The sequence below is a fragment of the Oncorhynchus tshawytscha genome, linkage group LG05 (genome assembly GCF_018296145.1).
Source record: "Oncorhynchus tshawytscha isolate Ot180627B linkage group LG05, Otsh_v2.0, whole genome shotgun sequence".
In the NCBI taxonomy this organism is placed as follows: domain Eukaryota; kingdom Metazoa; phylum Chordata; class Actinopteri; order Salmoniformes; family Salmonidae; genus Oncorhynchus; species Oncorhynchus tshawytscha.
This window is the reverse complement of record NC_056433.1, coordinates 56,455,885-56,475,523: the sequence shown is the minus strand read 5'-3', so window position 1 is coordinate 56,475,523 and position 19,639 is coordinate 56,455,885. Positions and strand designations below refer to the sequence as shown.

At 44.8% G+C, this 19,639-nt stretch overlaps 1 protein-coding gene across 1 annotated transcript in view; it reads right to left on the bottom strand.

Annotated features, from left to right (window-relative positions):
- notch2 (notch receptor 2) overlaps positions 1–19,639 on the bottom strand; it is a 64,452-nt gene that overhangs the window by 14,564 nt on the left and 30,249 nt on the right. The window contains 20 exon segments of the mRNA XM_024421488.2: positions 3,588–3,720; positions 3,887–4,071; positions 5,056–5,209; positions 5,350–5,551; positions 5,817–6,045; positions 6,233–6,385; positions 6,474–6,593; positions 6,703–6,816; positions 6,957–7,102; positions 7,382–7,574; positions 7,690–7,800; positions 8,587–8,820; positions 11,701–11,814; positions 11,913–12,026; positions 12,128–12,313; positions 12,881–13,036; positions 13,191–13,424; positions 13,591–13,713; positions 14,067–14,408; positions 14,697–14,962. Coding sequence (XP_024277256.2) covers positions 3,588–3,720; positions 3,887–4,071; positions 5,056–5,209; positions 5,350–5,551; positions 5,817–6,045; positions 6,233–6,385; positions 6,474–6,593; positions 6,703–6,816; positions 6,957–7,102; positions 7,382–7,574; positions 7,690–7,800; positions 8,587–8,820; positions 11,701–11,814; positions 11,913–12,026; positions 12,128–12,313; positions 12,881–13,036; positions 13,191–13,424; positions 13,591–13,713; positions 14,067–14,408; positions 14,697–14,962 — 3,509 coding nt within the window.

Sequence of the window (19,639 nt, the reverse complement as noted above, 5' to 3'; positions counted from 1 at the left end):
GAAAGAGAGGGGAAAGAGAGAGGAAAGAGAGGTGAAAGAGAAAGGAAAGAGAAAGGAAAGAGAGAGGGAAAGAAAGAGAGAGAGAGAAAAAGAGGGGAAAGAGAGAGAAAGGAAAGAAAGAGAGAGAGAAAGAGAGAAAGAGAAGAGAGGAAAGAAAGAGGAAAGAAAGGAAAGAAAGAGGGGAAAGAGAGAGGAAAGAAAGAGGGGAAAGAGAGAGGAAAGAAAGAGAGAGGTGAAAGAGAAAAAGATAGAGGGAAAGAGAGAGGTGAAAGAGAAAGGAAAGAGAGAGGGAAAGAGAGAGAGGGAAAGAGAGAGGGAAGAGAGAGGAAAGAGAGTGTGGAAAGAGAGAGGGAAGAGAGAGGAAAGAGAGAGGGGAAAGAGAGAGGAAAGAGAGGAAAAAGAGAGAGAAAGAGAGAGGGGAAAGAGAGAGGAAAGAGAGAGGTGGAAAGAGAGAGGAAAGAGAGAGAAAAGAGAGGGGAAAGAGAGTGGGAAAGAGAGAGGAAAGAGAGAGGAAAGAGAGAGAGGAAAGAGAGAGGAAAGAGAGAGAGGAAAGAGGGGAAAGAGAGAGGAAAGAAAGAGGGGAAAGAGAGAGGAAAGAGAGAGGGGAAAGAGAGAGGTGAAAGAGAAAGGAAAGAGAGAGGGAAAGAGAGAGGAAAGAGAGAGGAAAGAGAGAGAGAAAGAGAGAGGGAAAGAGAGAGGGAAAGAGAGAGGAAAGAGAGAGGGGAAAGAGAGAAAAGAGAGGAAAGAGAGAGGAAAGAGAGGGAAAGAGAGAGGAAAGAAGAGAAAGAGAGAGAAAGAGAGAGGGAAAGAGAGAGGAAAGAGAGAGGGGAAAGAGAAGGAAAGAGAGAGGGGAAAGAGAGAGGTGAAAGAGAAAGGAAAGAGAGAGGGGAAAGAGAGAGAAAAGAGAGAGGGGAAAGAGAGAGGGAAGAGAGAGGGAAGAGAGAGGAAAGAGAGAGTGGAAAGAGAGTGTGGAAAGAGAGTGTGGAAAGAGAGAGGGGAAAGAGAGAGGGAAAGAGAGAGAGGAAAGAGAGTGTGGAAAGAGAGAGGAAAGAGAGAGGGAAAGAGATAGGAAAGAGAAGGGGAAAGAGAGAGGTGAAAGAGGAAGGAAAGAGAGAGGGGAAAGAGAGAGGGAAAGAGAGAGGGAAAGAGAGAGGGGAAAGAGAGAGGGAAGAGAGAGGAAAGAGAGTGTGGAAAGAGAGTGAAAGAGAGAGGGAAAGAGAGAGGGAAAGAGAGAGAGGAAAGAGAGAGGGAAAGAGAGAGGGGAAAGAGAGAGGGGAAAGAGAGAGGGGAAAGAGAGGGGAAAGAAGGGGAAAGAGAGAAAGAAAGAGAGAAAGAGAGGAAAGAGAGGGGAAAGAGAGAGGAAAGAAAGAGGAAAGAGAGGGAAAGAGAGAGGGGAAAGAGAGAGAGGAAAGAGAGGGGAAAGAGAGAGGGGAAAGAGAGAGGAAGAGAGAGGGAAAGAGAGAAGAAAGAGAGAGGGGAAAGAGAGAAGAAAGAGAGAGGAAAGAGAGAGGGAAGAGAGAGGAAAGAGAGAGTGAAAGAGAGAGTAGAAAGAGAGAGAAAGAAGAGAAGAGAGAAAAAGAGAGAGGAAAGAGAGAGGAAAAGAGAGTGTGGAAAGAGAGGGAAGAGAGAGAGGGAAGAGAGAGGAAAGAGAGAGGAAAGAGAGAGAAAGAGAGAGGAAAGAAAGAAAGAGAGAGGGAAAGAGAGAGGAAAAGAGAGGGAAAGAGAGAGGAAAGAGAGAGGTGAAAGAGAAAGGAAAGAGAGGGAAAAGAGAGGAAAGAGAGAGGGAAGAGAGAGGAAAGAGAGAGGGGAAAGAGAGAGGAAAGAGAGAGGGGAAAGAGAGAGGGAAAGAGAGGGAAAGAGAGAGGGGAAAGAGAGAGAGAAAGAGAGAGGAAAGAGAGAAGAAAGAGAGAAGAAAGAGAGAGGGGAAAGAGAGAGGGAAGAGAGAGGAAAGAGAGAGGGAAAGAGAGAGGGGAAAGAGAGAGGGGAAAGAGAGAGGGAAGAGAGGGAAAGAGAGAAAGAAAGAGAAGAGAGGAAAGAGAGAGAGGAAAGAGAAAGAGGAAAGAGAGAGAAAGAGAGAGGAAAGAGAGAGAAAGAAAGAGAGAGGAAAGAGAGAGAAAGAGAGAGGGGAAAGAGAGAGGAAAGAGAGAGGGGAAAGAGAGAGGAAAGAGAGAGGTGAAAGAGAAAGGAAAGAGAGAGGAAAGAGAGGGGAAAGAGAGAGGAAAGAGAGAGGAAAGAGAAAGAGGGGAAAGAGAGAGGAAAGAGAGAGGAAAGAGAGAGGGGAAAGAGAGAGGGGAAAGGGGAAAGAGAGAGGAAAGAGAGAGGAAAGAGAGAAAGAGGGAAAGAGAGAGGAAAGAGAGGGAAAGAGAGAGGAAAGAGAGAGGAAAGAAAGAGAGAGGGAAAGAGAGAGAGAAGAGAGGGAAAGAGAGAGGGGAAGAGAGAGAGGAGAGGGGAAAGAGAGAGGGGAAAGAGAGAGGGAAAGAGAGAGGAAAGAGAGAGGGAAAGAGAGAAGAAAGAGAGAGGAAAGAGAGAGGAAAGAGAGAGGAAAGAGAGAGGAAAGAGAGAGGGGAAAGAGAGAGGAAAGAGAGAGGGGAAAGAAGAGAAAGAGAGAAAAAGAGAGAGTGGAAAGAGAGAGGGAAAGAGAGAGGGAAAGAGAGTGTGGAAAGAGAGAGGGGAAAGAGAGAGGAAAGAGAGTGTGGAAAGAGAGAGGGGAAAGAGAGAGGGAAGAGAGAGGGGAAAGAGAGAGGAAAGAGAGGAAAGAGAGAGAGGAAAGAGAGGGGAAAGAGAGAGGGGAAAGAGAGGAGAAAGAGAGAGGAAAGAGAGAGGTGAAAGAGAAAGGAAAGAGAGAGGGGAAAGAGAGAGGAAAGAGAGAAGAAAGAGAGAGGAAAGAGAGAAGAAAGAGAGAGGGGAAAGAGAGAGGGAAAGAGAGAGGAAAGAGAAAGGAAAGAGAGAGGAAAGAGAGAGGTGAAAGAGAAAGGAAAGAGCGAGGGAAAAGAGAGGAAAGAGAGAGGGAAGAGAGAGGGAAGAGAGAGGGGAAAGAGAGTGGGGAAAGAGAGAGGAAAGAGAGAGGTGAAAGAGAAAGGAAAGAGAAAGGAAAGAGAGAGGGGAAAGAGAGAGGAAAGAGAGAGGAAAGAGAGAGGGGAAAGAGTGTGGAAAGAGAGAGGAAAGAGAGAGGGGAAAGAGTGTGGAAAGAGAGAGGAAAGAGTGTGGAAAGAGAGAGGAAAGAGAGAGAGGAAAGAGAGAGGAAAGAGAGAGGAAAGAGAGGGAAAGAGAGGAAAGAGAGAGGGGAAAGAGAGAGGGGAAAGAGAGAGGAAAGAGAGAGGAAAGAGAGAGGAAAGAGAGAGGGGAAAGAGTGTGGAAAGAGAGAGGAAAGAGAGAGGAAAGAGAGAGGAAAGAGAGGGGAAAGAGAGAGGGGAAAGAGAGAGGGAAGAGAGAGGAAAGAGAGAGGAAAAAGAGAGAGAGGGGAAAGAGAGGAAAGACCATCAGTTGAGGTCAGTTGTAGTTGTACATTATGTAAAACCAATGTGCCAGAAAACAAGAGAGCGAAAGAGATAGATAAAACAAGAAATAATCTTCTGGTATCTGCTTACCATGTGTACCAGGTGGGCAGGCGCAGGAGAAGCGGTTGATGAGGTTGATGCAGGTTCCTCCATGACGACAAGGGTTAGAGTGACATTCATCTACGTCATACTCACAGTTCACCCCCTGATAGCCATCCTTGCACTGGAACAGAGACACATTGTTAGATGTTCTCACACACACACACACACACACACACACACACACACACACACACACACACACACACACACACACACACACACACACACACACACACACACACACACACACACACACACACACACACACACAAAAAAAAAAAACTTACCATACACTCATATGTGCCCTGGTAGTCCATGCAGGTGGCTCCGTTGCGGCAGGGGTTAGACTGGCACTCGTCCACAGTCTTGTCACAGTAGCTGCCTGTGTAGCCAGGCTGGCACTGACACTGGTGGGCATTACCGACGTTCACACAGCGACCCATGTGCTTACACACCATCTCCACTGGAATACCTGACACACACACAACATATTAGCCATAATCAGCATGGTTTACTTAAGCAATATGGCCCGAGGAGGTATGGTATATGGCCAATATATCACAGCTAAGGACTGTTCATGCGCACAACGCAATGTGGAGTGCCTGAAAAAAGCCCTTAGCCGTGGTATTTTGGTGATATACCCCGAGGTGCCTTATTGCTATTATAAACTGGTTTCCAATGTAATTAGAGCAGTAAAAATACATGTTTTATCATACCCGTGGTATACGGACTCATATACCACGGCTTCCAGCCAACCAGCATTCAGGGCTCGAACCACCCAGTTTATAACACGGGTATGACAAAATATTTAGTTTTACTGGTCTAATTATGTTGGTAACCAGTTTATAATAGCAATAAGGTTCCTCTGGGGTTTGAGATATATGGCCAATACACCCATAGCTGTGTCCAGGCACTCTGCGATGCGTCTTGCATAAGAACAGCCCATAGCCATGTATATTGGCCATATACCACACCTCTTTGGGCCTTATTGCTTAAATATACCACGGCTGTCAGCCAATCAGTGTTCAGGGTTCGAACCACCCAGTTTATAAATACCTTTGTATCGTCATGTTCTTTATATTCATCCATCTGTCTTTGTAAACATGTCATTTGATTAAAGGGATAGTTTGGTATTTTGGCAATGAGGCCGTTTATCTACTTCCCCAGAGTCTGATGAACTCGTGGAGACCACTTTTATGTATCTGCATGCAGTTTGAAGGAAGTTGATAACAAGTCATCGCTAGTTAGCACTGGCTCGCAAAACTACCTTTAACTTCCTTCATAGTGGACGCAGATACATAAAAATGGTTAATCTGGTTCATCTAGGGAAGTAGATAGTGGGCCTCATTGCCAAAATCCTGAACTTTCCCTTTGGTTGACTGTGGGCTATTTGACCGTTTACTGAGAGAGGTGACTGAATAAAACACAGTGGAGTGTAGAGACATGGAATGCTCACCATTCCGAGCAGCATAGTCCTGACAGGACATGTTGGGAACATCACAGTACAGACCAGTCCAGCCCACAGGACAGTGACATGACCAGGTGGTCTGTGACTGGGAACAGGACCCTCCGTTCCTGCACAGTGGCTGGCTACACAAGTTCACAAAGTTCTGCAATGGGACAAATGGAGTAGGAAATGTTAGTGTTGAGTTTCATATGAAGAACCAGACAAAGAGAGATGTTATAATCAGATAACTTTAAGTCATTTTTCATTTTCAGTTCAATGCCATTTTACACATTCTCTCTCTACCTGGCAGTTCTGCCCGTTGTAGCCCACAGGGCAGGTGCAACGGTAGGATCCTAGGCCGTCTGTACAGGTCCCTCCGTTCTTACAGGGCTGAGAGTCACACTCATTCTGCTCATACTGACAGAAGGTCCCGTAGAAACCAGGACGACAACGACACGAGAAGGTGTTGATGTCGTCAACACAGGTCCCATTATTCAGACAGGAACTGAGGGAAATAGAGGGAGAGAGGGAGAGAGAGAGAGAGAGAGAGAGAGAGAGAGAGAGAGAGAGAAAGAAAGATATGTGGTCACGCATGATGGAAGTCGTTGCGTTTTGCAACAGAAATCAATTTTCAATACTTGTTACTAAATGCGTCCCAGTCCACATGTAGCCACATATCAAAAAAGAAAACTCATTGAAGAATAATTTTGAGTGAAACAACTTCAAACACTTTAACACCGTGACTGCAGTTAAAGTCCTTTGTAACCCACCTCTCAGTGCATTCTGGGATGTTGTGTTCACATAGGATTCCGTCAAAACCTGGCCGGCACTCGCAGACGAAGCTGTTGACGTAGTCCCGGCACACGGCTCCGTTCCGGCACGGCTGACTGGCACACTCATCCATCTCTGCCTCACAGCGCTCCCCATCAAACCCTGGCCGGCAGTCACAGGAGAACCGTCCCACTCCATCCACACAGGAACCGCCGTTCAGACACGGGTCTGAGAGAGAGCAAGAGAGAGACAAGAAGTTCAACAGACCCACAATAGAAGCTGTTTGTGAAGATCGATACATTAGCTCCAGAGGAGTACAGTACACAAGATGCTCATAGAGAATATACACAATATGTAGTGTGAGTATGCCTGGGCTATCCGTGGGAGTATGCACAAGAGCTGGGTGATAACTCACTGGGGGAGCAGTCATCGATGTTGGTTTGGCAGTTGAGACCGCTGTAGCCTGGCTGACACTTGCACACGTAGCTGCCCTGGCTGTTGATGCAACGGGCGCTGTTCTGACACGGGTTCTTCCTGCACTCATCCACATCCTCAGTGCAACGAGGGCCTATTCAAACATCCCATTTTAATGAACATCATGGTAGAAAATCTCTCCAACACACACTCACACCCTTACCCTCTGTGTGAATACCCACCTTGCCAGCCGCTGGGACATCTACAGGTGTAAAAGGTGTAGTCTGGGGTTGGCTGACACACACCTCCCCGCTCACATGGATGAGACGCACAGGGAACCAACTCCTCCTCACAGTGTTTTCCTGTGGACACAATATTATTCATATCCAAAATGCCCATGACACAATCAACGTCAGCTCCACCAGAGGGAATATGTCCTGGGTAGTAGCGTAGAGCGGATGGTATTGTTACCTGAGTACGGAGCGGCACACAGGCAGGTGTAGCTGTTGACTCCGTCCACACAGGTACCATGGTTCTCACACGGGCTTGATGCACACTCCTCTATGTTGACCTCGCAATTCACACCTGAGGGGAAAGGGAGGAAGGAAATTAGTGGGTTTTTAAATAAAACAGCGAACAGAATAACACTTTACTCTATTGAGGACTGCAGTTTAATGGGATCATTTGTATAATGAATAAAGGATTTAGAAAAGCCTGATTCAGACCTGTGAATCCGGGGCGACACTGGCAGGAGTATCCATTGAGTCTGTCCACACAGCTGCCACTGTGCTGGCAGGGGCTGGACTGGCACTCATCCTTCTCCTGGTCACAGTGTTGCCCCACCCAGCCAGACTCACACTCACAATGGTACCTACACACAGACCAAGGGAGGGAGTAAGGGTTCATGACAGACAGAGAGTAACCTAAAGTATGCATTTCTATCATATGAACTATGTGTTGGAGCCCAGGAAGATCAGCTGACGTCATGGTGTCAGCTAATGGGGCTACTAATACAATTCAACATTTTCATTCATATAACTTGAAATCATATATGTCGATGGGTAGGAAAAATGACTCAAAAATGACTCAAGAAAGAGTGATAGAGAGCTAGAGTGACAGAGAGAAAGAGATAAGGTGAGGAGAGGTGTACCCGCTCTGCTGCTCTACACAGTCTCCGTGTACACAGGGCCGGGGGGCACAGTGGTCAGTGCCAGAGTGGCACAGGGGGCCGTGGGTGCCAGGGGGGCACTGGCAGATGAAGCCGTTCACCTTGTCTACACATGTGCCCCCACTCATACACGGGCTGGAATTACACTCATTGATGTCCACGTCACATTTTGCACCTGAGAGAAATAATTCAGAAATGACTTAATTAATTCACTGGAACAATCAGGCATGTACTGTCATTAACATGGAGAAGCATCTGATTAGTTGAGAGGGGAAAGTGTGTGTGTTTACCTGTGTACCCTGGAGCACAGACACACTTGTACTCGTTGATCCCATCCTGGCACTCTCCATACTCACAGGGGTTACTGGCGCAGTCATCAACATTGATCTCACAGTTCACCCCTGAGAAGAAAACCAGAAGACAAACCATTTAGCTTTGAGTCAAATGTAATAAAGGAAGGATGCATTTGGAAGCTTTTTCAATAGGCACTCCATTACGTTGGCTGCAGTTCTAATGGCATCCACCAGGGGGAGCAGTGGACTAGCTGACCATGTTTAACAGGTGTGTTCCAAAGACAGTGAGCTAGCTGAGCGAGTAAAAGTATGTGTGACCTAAGCTGTCTCCTGCGTGTGTGTGTGTACAGTACCAGTGCACTGGCCTGCACAAATCCCCCAGGCCAGGGCAGCGTACTGGGCAGAGCAGAGCTGGGCCTACCCTTATGACTGATCCCCTCCTGTCTGGGTGCTCTGAGCTGAGAGCTCTGCTCTACCCTGCAGGAAGCCACTTCTACTCCACAGAATAGAGTAGAAGCTGCTGGTGTTTCAAGTTCACAGGAGCACAGCACAGAGCTTTGGGGCTGACAGCACTGAGTGAGTAGCAGTTAAAGGGTCAGTTGGAGATACATAACAAACACCAATTAAGTTAAGATACATTAACAAACACCAATTAAGCATGGTCTGCTACAGTTTCACAAACTAGAAATCAGTCATGGTCTAGAGTCTAGACCAAAGTTTCACAAATAGATTGCAGACAGAGATGCACCGTCCACACCGCACAGTGTATGTGAGTTTTTTTGTTTGCCCAAACATTCTGTTATTGCACTGGTTTCCTCTTTATTACGAACGTTTTTGTAACCCAAAAACAAAGAAATATGAAAAATATTTCACCCATTCTTTCGCTGTGCTCACCTGAGGTGCCAGGCAGACAGTTGCACTGGTACTTGTTGACCAGGTCGATGCAGCGTCCGCGGTTCTGGCAGGGGAGGCTGTGGCACTCCATGACCTGGATGTTACATATGGAGCCGGTGTAGCCCGGGTCGCAGTCACAGGAGAAGGTGGCGATGCCATCACGACACACACCATGGTGGCAGGGCTCCGGGTCACAGTCATCTATGTTCTCTTTACACAGTGGCCCATAGAAGCCTGGGGAGAGAAACCACACATTGAGTAATGGTTAAATATTCCCTGTGTTAAAGCTTTAGTTTAGACATCATGGTTTTAACATGCAAGAAATGTATATACATATACAGTTGAAGTCGGAAGTTCACATACACTTATTTTGGAGTCATTTAAACTCGTTTTTCAACCACTCCACAAATGTCTTGTTAACAAACTATAGTTTTGGCAAGTCGGTTAGGACATCTACTTTGTGCATGACACAAGTCACTTTTCCAACAATTGTTTACAGACAGATTATTTCACTATATTTTTCAGTGGGTCAGACGTTTACATACACTAAGTTGACTGCGCCTTTAAACAGCTTGGAAAATTCCTGGCTTTAGAAGCTTCTTATAGGCTAATTGACATCATTTGAGTCAATTGGAGGTCCACCAGTGGATTTCAAGGCCTACCTTCAAACTCAGTGCCTCTTTGCTTGACATCAAGTGAAAATCAAAAAGAAATCTTGTGGACCTCCACAAGTCTGGTTCATCCTTGGGAGTAATTTCCAAACGCCTGAAGGTATCACGCTCATCTGTACAAACAATAGTACGCAAGTATAAACACCATGGGACCACGCAGCCGTCATACCGCTCAGAAAGGAGACTCTTTCTGTCTCCTAGACATGAACGTACTTTGATGCGAAAAGTGCAAATCAATCCCAGAACAACAGCAAAGGACCTTGTAAAGATCCTGGAGGAAACAGGTACAAAAGTATCTATATCCACAGTAAAACGAGTCCTATTTCGACATAACCTGAAAGGTCACTCAGCAAGGAAGAAGCCACTGCTCCAAAACCGCCACGGGGGTGGCAGCATCATGTTGTGGGGGTGCTTTGCTGCAGGAGGGACTGGTGCGCTTCGCAAAATAGATGGCATCATGAGGATGGAAAATTATGTGGATATATTGAAGCAACATCTCAAGACATCAGTCAGGAAGTTAAAGCTTGGTCGCAAATGGGTCTTCCAAATGGGCAATGACCCCAAGCATACTTACAAAGTTGTGGCAAAATGGCTTAAGGACAAAAAAGTCAAGGTATCGGAGTGGCCATCACAAAGCCCTGACCTCAATCCTATAGAAAATTGTGGGCAGAACTGAAAAAGTGTGTGCAAGCAAGGAGGCCTACAAACCTGACTCAGTTACACCAACTCTGTCAGGAGGAATGGGCCAAAATTCACCCAACTCATTGTTGGAAGCTTGTGGAAGGCTACCCAAAATGTTTGACCCATGTTAAACAATTTAAAGGCAATGCTACCAAATACTAATTGAGTGTATGTAAACTTCTGACCCACTGGGAATGTGATGAAAAAAATAAAAGATTAAATAAATCACTCTAAATCACTATTATTGACATTTCACATTCTTAAAATAAAGTGGTGATCCTGACTGACATAAGACAGGGAATTTTTACTAGGATTAAATGTCAGGAATTGTGAAAAACTGAGTTAAAATGTATTCGGCTAAGGTGTGTGTAAACATCCGACTTCAACTGTATATATACATATATATATATATATATATATATATATATATATATATATATATATATATACATACATATGTATATGCACACACACACACACACAGTACCAGTCAAAAGCTTGGACACGCCTACTCATTCAAGGGTTTTTTGACATTTTACTATTTTCTACAAGACATCAAAACTATGAAATAACACATATGGAATATTGTATTAACCAAAACAATAGTTATAAAATATATTTTGATTTGTTTATTTGAAATTCTTCAAAGTAGCCACCCTTTGCCTTGATGACAGCTTTGCACATTCTTGGCATTCTCTCAACCAGCTTCATGAGGTAGTCACCCAGAGTGCATTTCAATTAACAGGTGTGTCTTGTTAAAAGTTCATTTGTGGAATTTCTTTCCTTCTTAATGCGTTTGAGCCATTCAGTTGTGTTCTGACAGGGTACGGGTGTCTCAACGTCAACAGTGAAGAGGCGACTCCGGGATGCTGCCCTTGTAGGCAGAATTCCTCTGTCCAGTATCTGTGTTCTTTTGCCCACCTTAATCTTTTCTATTTATTGGCCAGTCTGAGATATGGCTTTTTCTTTGCAACTCTGCCTAGAAGGCCAGCATCCCGGAGTCGCCTCTTCACTGTTGACGTTGAGACTGGTGTTTTGCAGGTACTATTTAATGAAGCTGCCAGTTGAGAACTTGTGAGGCTTCTGTTTCTCAAACTAGACACTCTAATGTACTTGTCCTCCTGCTCAGTTGTGCACTGGGGCCTCCCAATTCTCTTTCTATTCTGGCTAGAGCCAGTTTGCGCTGTTCTGTGAAGGAAATGGTACACAGCGTTGTTTGAGATATTCAGTTTCTTGGCGATTTCTCGCATGGAATAGCCTTAATTTCTCAGAACAAGAATAGACTGACGAGTTTCAGAAGAAAGGTCTTTGTTTCTGGCCATTTTGAACCTGTAATCGAACCCACAAATGCTGATGCTCCAGATACTCATCTAGTCTAAAGAAGGCCAGTTTTATTGCTTCTTTAAATCAGGACAACAGTTTTCAGCTGTGCTAACATAATTGCAAAAGGGTTTTCTAATGATCAATTAGGCTTTTAAAATTATAAACTTGGATTAGTTAACACACCGTGCCATTGGAACACAGGAGTGATGGTTGCTGATAATGGGCCTCTGTATGCCTATGTAGATATTCCATAAAAAAATCAGCCGTTTCCTGCTACAAAAGTCATTTACAACATTAACAATGTCTACACTGTATTTCTGAACAATTTGAGGTTATTTTAATGGACAAAAAAGGTGCTTTTCTTTCAAAAACAAGGACATTTCTAAGTGACCCCAAACCTTTGAACATTAGTGTGTATACACACACACGCGGTTAGTACCTTCAGCACATTCACACTCGTATCCGTTGGGTCGGTCGATACACTTGGCCCCGTTGAGGCAGGGCGTGCTGGAACACTCGTCAATGTCGATCTGACACATCTCCCCACTGAATCCTAAAGGCCAGGGATGGAACTCCGCGTCAAATACTGTAGCTAGACACCTTCTGAAACACTATTGAGAAATTAATTTGATTAGAAAAAGGCAGACGAACCTAGAGGGCACTGGCAGACGTAGCGTTTGACTTGATCCAGACAGATCCCTTGGTTCAGACATGGAGAGCTGGCACACTCGTTGATGTCAATCTCACAGTGTGTTCCCTCAAATCCTGGAAACAGAGAGAGAATATTACACAACAGTATTGTGTGTATGTGTGTGTGTGTGTATGTGTGTGAGAAAGAGAGATAGGGAAACACTGATCACACTTACCTTCCATACAGATGCAGCTGTAGTCTCCTATGCGGTCCAGACAGGTGCCGTCGTTCTGGCAGGGGCTGGAGACACACTCATTGATGTCTGTCTCACAGCGCGGCCCACCATAACCTCTTGCACAGTTACATGTGAACGAGCCATCCGTGTTCACACACAATCCTCCATGCTCACAGGGGTTTGGACCTGAGGGGAAGCCTGAGAGGTTAGTTAAACAGAACTATAAAGGAGTACAGAAAGTATCAAACAGAGAGGAAGGATACTTCTTACAGAATAGTCTGTATAGTCTAATTGTAACAGGTTAAAGGAAATATTCATAGCCTGTTATACATTAAAAAGTATTAGTAAGTTCATAGTATGTGAGGATCTTAAAACATCTAAGGTTAAGAAGATGCATTCAGTATTAGTTGATAGAGATTGATAACATTCATATAATTGTGTTAAAGTTAAAATCTGTCAAAGGGTACGAATTGTGAGAGTAATGTGTAAACGTTATATTGATTACTTTATTTTGTGGTGCCTAAAAGTGTTCATCTGTCATCTACGAAATGCTCTTAATCTATGAGCCGGAGATCGATTGCTCTGGTCTCCACCCATATTCCTGGGGAAAATCGCGGTCTTTTCTCATTGAACTAAACGTTGAATTAAGAATACAACACCGTATCACTCTCGTGATTATTTCTCCCCTGTTTTCAGGGGCGTAACATAATCACAAAACACTTTGGGCATCATGTGCTTTGATCTGTCCCTCACCAATGATGCACTCGTTGATGTCGTCATTGCAGGTGCTTCCCTTGTAGCCTGGGGCACAGTTGCAGTTGAACATGCCGTTGATGGGGTTGGTGTCGCACTGTGCCCCGTCCCTGCACGGGCTACTGATGCAGGCATCGTTCACGTGGCACAGCAAACCTGGCAGGAAATATTCAACAGTCACTTGACCTGTGTTTTCTGTGCTTATAGATTACCCTTGGGGATTAATACACTATCTTTCTACTTTTCCATTGATCAGTCTATAGGAGACAGCTGTATATGTCTACGCAGCAGACAGGCTGTTTGTCCACACCTGTCTTTCCGTAGGGGCAGACACAGAGGAAGGATGCCACACGGTCGATACAGGTGGAGCCCTTGGTGCAGGCAGCCGTAGCACAGTCATCTATGTTCTCAGAGCAGTCCAGGCCACTCCAGCCGTTGACACACACACAGGTGTAGCTGCCCTGGATGTTGCTGCAGGTCCCTCCGTTCTGACACGTGTTGGGCTGCAGGCGACACTCATCCACATCCTCTGTACAGGACTGACCTGTAGGGGGTTGGGGGAAGAGAGTTGGACACGTGAGACAAGAGTAGAAAAAAGTCCCCCATTTAGACACAGAGAGAAACCACAGACAGACACAGAAACACAGACACTGAACAAAGAAGAAAAAAAGACAGACAGAAAAAAATCATAGACTATTCTTTATACTTACCAGTCCATTCCGGGGGACATTTGCAATTGTAGGTATTGACGCCATCCATGCAGGTCCCTCCATTTCCGCAGTGATGGTCGGGGCAGTCGTCAATGTTGTTGTCACAGTTAGTCCCATTGAAACCTTCCATGAGAGTGTCAAAAATAGGAATGATACTTATTACTTCACTGCTATCAACCTGGCTGGCAACCTCTGTCATATCATGTATCAGTTATCATAGTGATAACAAGTTATAATGTAAAAAGATAACATGGGCTATGGTTGACAGTGCTTGATTGTTGTGCCCATAGCTCTGCTGGGTACAGTAGGGTTTCAATACATGGTGAATAGTGTTGCAGCGCCAGCAGGATTCTAGTGCTTGCACCTCAAACATTGATTGCAACAATATGCTGCATGCATACAGGCCTCATGAAGCCTTTCTCTAGTTCTTTTCTCTCATTCTTTCTCGTTCTTCCTTCCTTCCCTCGCTCTCTCACCTGGCAGGCAGTGGCACCAGTAGCTGGTCTCAGAAGTCTGGCGACACGTGCCCCCATTGAGGCAGGGCGAGGGGGCGCAGGGGATGTAGGGGGTCTCACAGTGGCGGCCGGTGAACCCGGGGGCGCAGTTACACCTGTAGGAGCCGGGGGTGTTGACACACGCCCCTTGGTTCTGACACACCGGGGCGGAGGCAGCACACTCGTCAGTGTCGTTGAGGCAGCGAGGACCCCAGTAGCCTGGAGGACAGGTACAGCTGAACTTGCCCACGGACAGAGAGCTGCAGGTGCCTCCGTTAGCACAGGGTCCTGGTAGACAGGTGTCCACATGCTCACATCGTATGCCTGGATGCACAGGGAGAGAGAGAGAGATGAGTGGGCTTATATAAGGTTATAAAACAGAAAAATAGAGGAAACAGAGCCTCATGTCCTTGTAACCTTGGTTACTTATCATGACCACAACATATAGTACAGAGTTATGATCAATGCAAAGGCCAAGAACTGTCCTGAACACGTGTACCAAACATATGACGACTAGTGGAAATAATGTATTGGGATTTGGACTAGTGAACTGCACAGCACTTGTCAGGAATGGACTGTACAGTAGTACTTTTGAGTCAGAGAGGAGCTGACCTGTCCATCCGTGAGCACACTGGCACTTGTACTTGTCGAGGGAGAGCAAGGTGCAGACTCCTCTGTTGGCACAAGGGTTGTTGGGATAGCAGGTGGAGTTCTGGGGGGTCTGACAGTGCTGCCCGGTGTAACCCAGGGGACAGGAGCAGGTGGGGCTGCCCGGGATGCCCGACACAGCCACTGAGCAGTTCCCTCCATTCAGACAGTAACCAGGATGACACGGGTCTTTGTGATGGCAGTACTCACCCAGGAAGCCTGCGGCACACCTGTAGACAGAGGACAATAGGTGTTTTCTCAGCTAGCTACTACATTAAAGACAGCATATTATCAGCTATAGAAACCTACACAACAAACACTATACATCAAAGAGGAAGAAAAGCAGTAATAGTGGACAGTACATGTCATAGTGTGAGAATCTTATGTTGGAGAGGGTGTGTGTGATTCATACAGGGAAAATACTATTTGGCCTAGTCATGTACATTTTGCTGGAGCTAAGACATTTGAAAAGAACTGAGTGGGGGAAAGGTTGACAGCAAGGTCAAGTTTTTGAAATATCAAAAAGCAGAAGGATGTGACGAGGTGGTTTTACATGGAAGTTACCCAAGTGGCAAAAACTAAAAACAAGAACAATCGTATGTGGAGTTGGACAAACATTTGGAACCTGTGTGTGTGTGTGTGTATGTGTGCGCTAGGTCACAAGACATAGGGAATACATTTCTCTTTTCTTCTCTCTCTGTAAAGTGATTTAACCACATGACGAACAGCACAGAGGGAATTACAATATTGCACAAGAGGAAAAATGAAAACCTGCACTCCACCCGTTCTATCCCCTACCCCTGTCCCACCACCCCCTACTTTCACTTTCCGCTTCTCTCGGTCTGACATTTCCCTCTCAGTTTGTCTCTTTCTATTTGGCAGTGTAATTTGTACTGTAGTCAGCTAGACGTGTGTATTTAAGTCTCGTATTTTGTCTTGGTTGTGTCTGTATTTTCTTAAGCTCTATCTGCGGGTTGTGGTCAGAGACTAATGTTGAAGCATCATCAGTGGCCGGTCACCCTGCTCTAGACAGACACTGTCTCAGGGGCCTTTTGCTCCTCAGTGCTGCTGAGTGTGTGTGTGTGTGTCTGGCACACTGCCGACATATTGTGGAGAGACTCTCAGCCATAGAGTGAACTCCTGCCTCACAAATACAGGCCACCACACCTATCTCCCTGAGGAGGCTCAGGTAACAGACGACAGGAACACAAACACAGCCTTTTCACATCCCCATCCCCCCCATACTAGAGGTCAACCGATTAATCCGAGTGGCAGATTATTATTATTTTTTTTACACCTTTATTTAACTAGGCAAGTCAGTTAAGAACCCATTGTTATTTTCAATGACAGCCTAGGAACGGTGGGTTAACTGCCTTGTTCAGGGGCAGAAGGACAGATTTTCACCTTGTCAGCTCGGGGGACCCAATCTTGCAACCTTACAGTTAACTATTCCAATGCAATAACGACCTGCCTCATGTTGCACTCCACAAGGAGTGCCTGTAACACGAATGCAGTAAAACAAGGTAAATTGCTAGCTAGCATTAAACTTATCTTATAAAAAACAATCAATCAATCATAATCACAAGTTAACTACACATGGCTGATGATATTACTAGATATTATCTAGCGTGTCATGCGTTGCTTATAATCTGACTGAGCATACAAGCATACAAGTATCTAAGTATCTGACTGAGCGGTGGTAGGCAGAAGCAGGCGCGTAAAACATTCATTCAAACAGCACTTTCGTACATTTTGCCAGCAGCTCTTTGTTGTGCGTCAAGCATTGTGCTGTTCATGACTTCAAGCATATCAACTCCCGAGATGAGGCTGGTGTAACTGAAGTGAAATGGCTGGCTAGTTAGCTTGCGCTAATAGCGTTTCAAACGTCACTCGCTCGCTCTGAGCCTTGGAGTGGTTGTTTCCCTTGCTCTGCATGGGTAACGCTGCTTCGAGGGTGGCTTTTGTCGTTGTGTTCCTGGTTCGAGCCCAGGGAGGAGCGAGGAGAGGGACGGAAGCTATACTGTTACACTGGCAATACTAAAGTGCCTATAAGAACATCCAATAGTCAAAGGTTAATGAAATACAAATGGTATAGAGAGAAATAGTCCTATAATTCCAATAATAACTACAACCTAAAACTTCTTACCTGGGAATATTGAAGACTCATGTTAAAAGGAACCACCAGCTTTCATATATTCTCATGTTCTGAGCAAGGAACTTAAACGTTAGCTTTCTTACATGGCAAATATTGCACTTTTACTTTCTTCTCCAACACTGTTTTTGCATTATTTAAACCAAATTGAACATGTTTCATTATTTATTTGAAGCTAAATTGATTTTATTGATCTATTATATTAAGTTAAAATAAGTGTTCATTCAGTATTGTTGTAATTGTCATTATTACAAAAATATATTTTTTAAATTGGCTGATTAATCGGCATCGGCTTTTTTGGCCCTCCAATAATCGGTATCGGCGTTGAAAAATCATAATCGGTCGACCTCTACCCCATACACACAGTTTTTCAAACCGGTAATATTTTTTCCCCCGCAGATAATTGACAGACAAACATGCAGGACCACAGTAAATGAGAATAATTTGAATCTTTTGAAATGGAGATGGGAATCTTTTTTAAACGGAGTCTCACACGTACTATATTTATTCTGCACTAAATGCAGCTTGAAAATATTAGGTTGAGAGAGCATGGGAAACTCCGGCTGTCATGATTAATGACAGAGAGAAGCCCAGAATAGATCAATAGAAAGTGTGTAAGTGTTGTCTTCACCCAAGTATTCATCACACAGTCCAGGGGTTCACACACCTGTTTTAACACACTTGTTGTTTCACACACACAACCTCTAGAAAGACAAGGAAAACAGATCTTCAAAGAGCTGTGACACGGACTACCTCGACCTCACCTCTCTCCGATTGGACATGCTCCACGGGCATAGCTACTTACCCAGAACTCCTCCCCATCCCTCCATCTTGTCTCCTCCCTGTCTCAGCACTTCTCTCCAGTTACACTATCCACACCATCGACAGGCTGTACTAAGAGGTATCGCAACAATACTAATGCCCTGGGAATGTGCACTCCCCTCTACTCCATGACAACCTCTCAACCCTCTGAAAGAATGATGACACGGCCCCTGCTCCCCTGACATAGATCACATTAGCAGCCCGTCAAACAAAGCCGACCATGTCCACGTTAGTATTCGTTTTATGTTTCAGCAGTAAGACCTATACTGTATGATTAAAGGGAACAATATGTTTTACTGTGTAGATGGCTATAAACTAATGTGCACTTATTTGAAAAATCTGTCTGAAATTCAACAGTGTTGAAAGAAAAGATGACATAAATTTGATTGAATTAAATTGGGATTATCAAACCGGTGTTGACAAAATGAAATGTCACAGCGTCAGCGATACATAGGTTGTCCTTCAGGTTTTTGTGCTCTATTCAATATACACTGAACAAAAATATAAACACAACATGTCAAGTGTTGATCCCATGATTCATGAGTGAAAATAAAAGATACCAAAAATGTTCCATACACATAAAAAGCTTATTTCTAAAAATGTTGGTGCACAAATGTGTTTACATCCCTGTTACTGAGCATTTCTCCTTTGTCAAGATAATCCATCCATCTGACAGGTGTGGCATATCAAGAAGTTGAGTAAGCAGAATGATCATTGCACAGGTGCACCTTATGCTGGGGACAATAAAAGGCTACTCTAAAATGTGCAGTTGTGTCACACAACACAATCCCACAGATGTCTCAAGTTTTGAGGAAGTATACAACTGACATGCTGACTGCAGGAATGTCCACCAGAGCTGTTGCCAGAGAATTGAATGTTAATTTCTCTACCATAAGCCGCCTACAACATAGTTGTAGAGAATTTGTAAGAACGTCCAACCGGCCTAACAACCGCAGACCACATGTATGGCGTTGTTGCTGATGATTTGCTGATGTCAATATTGTGAACAGAGTTCCCCATGGTGGCGGTGGGTTATGGTATGGGCAGGCCTAAGCTACGGACAACGAACAAAATTGCATTTTATCAATGGCAATTTGAATGCACAGATACCATGACGAGATCCTGAGGCCCATTGTCATACAATTCATCCCCTGCCATCACCCCATGTTCTGGCATGACAATGCACAGCCCCATGTTGCAAGGATCTGTACACAGTTCTTCCATGGCCAGCATACTCACCAAACGTGTCCCCAATTGAGCATGTTTGGGATGCTCTAGATTGATGTGTAAGACAGCGTGTTCCAGTTCCCGCCAATATCCAGCAACTTCACACAGCCATTGAAGAGGAGTGGGACAACATTTTACAGGCCACAATCAACAGCCTGATCAACTCTATGTGAAGGAGATGTGTTGCGCTACATGAGGCAAATGGTGGTCACATCAGATTTGATTTCAATTGAAGGATTTCCTTATATCAACTGTAACTCTCTTTGAAATTGTTGCATGCTGCACTTCAGTATAATATTGCCCCTAACCAAATCAGTACCTACCCCTTGCAACAGAAGAACAAGGCTCTGCATGACACACATCATTACTATTAGGGGAGAGGACCTAAAATGACTTACACTGAGTATACAAAACATTAGGAACACCTGCTCTTTCCATGACAATGACTGACCAGGTGAATCCAGGTGAAAGCCATGATCCCTTATTGATGTCACCTGTTAAATACACTTCAATCAGTGTAGATGAAGGTGAGGAGACGGGTTAAAGAAGGATTTTTAAGCCTTAAGTCAATTGAGACATGGATTGTGTGTGTGCCATTCAGAGGGTAAATGGGCAAGACAAAATACTTAAGTGCCTTTGAACGGGTTAAGGTAATACGTGACAGGCACACAGTTGAGTGTATCAAGAACTGCAACACTGCTGGGTT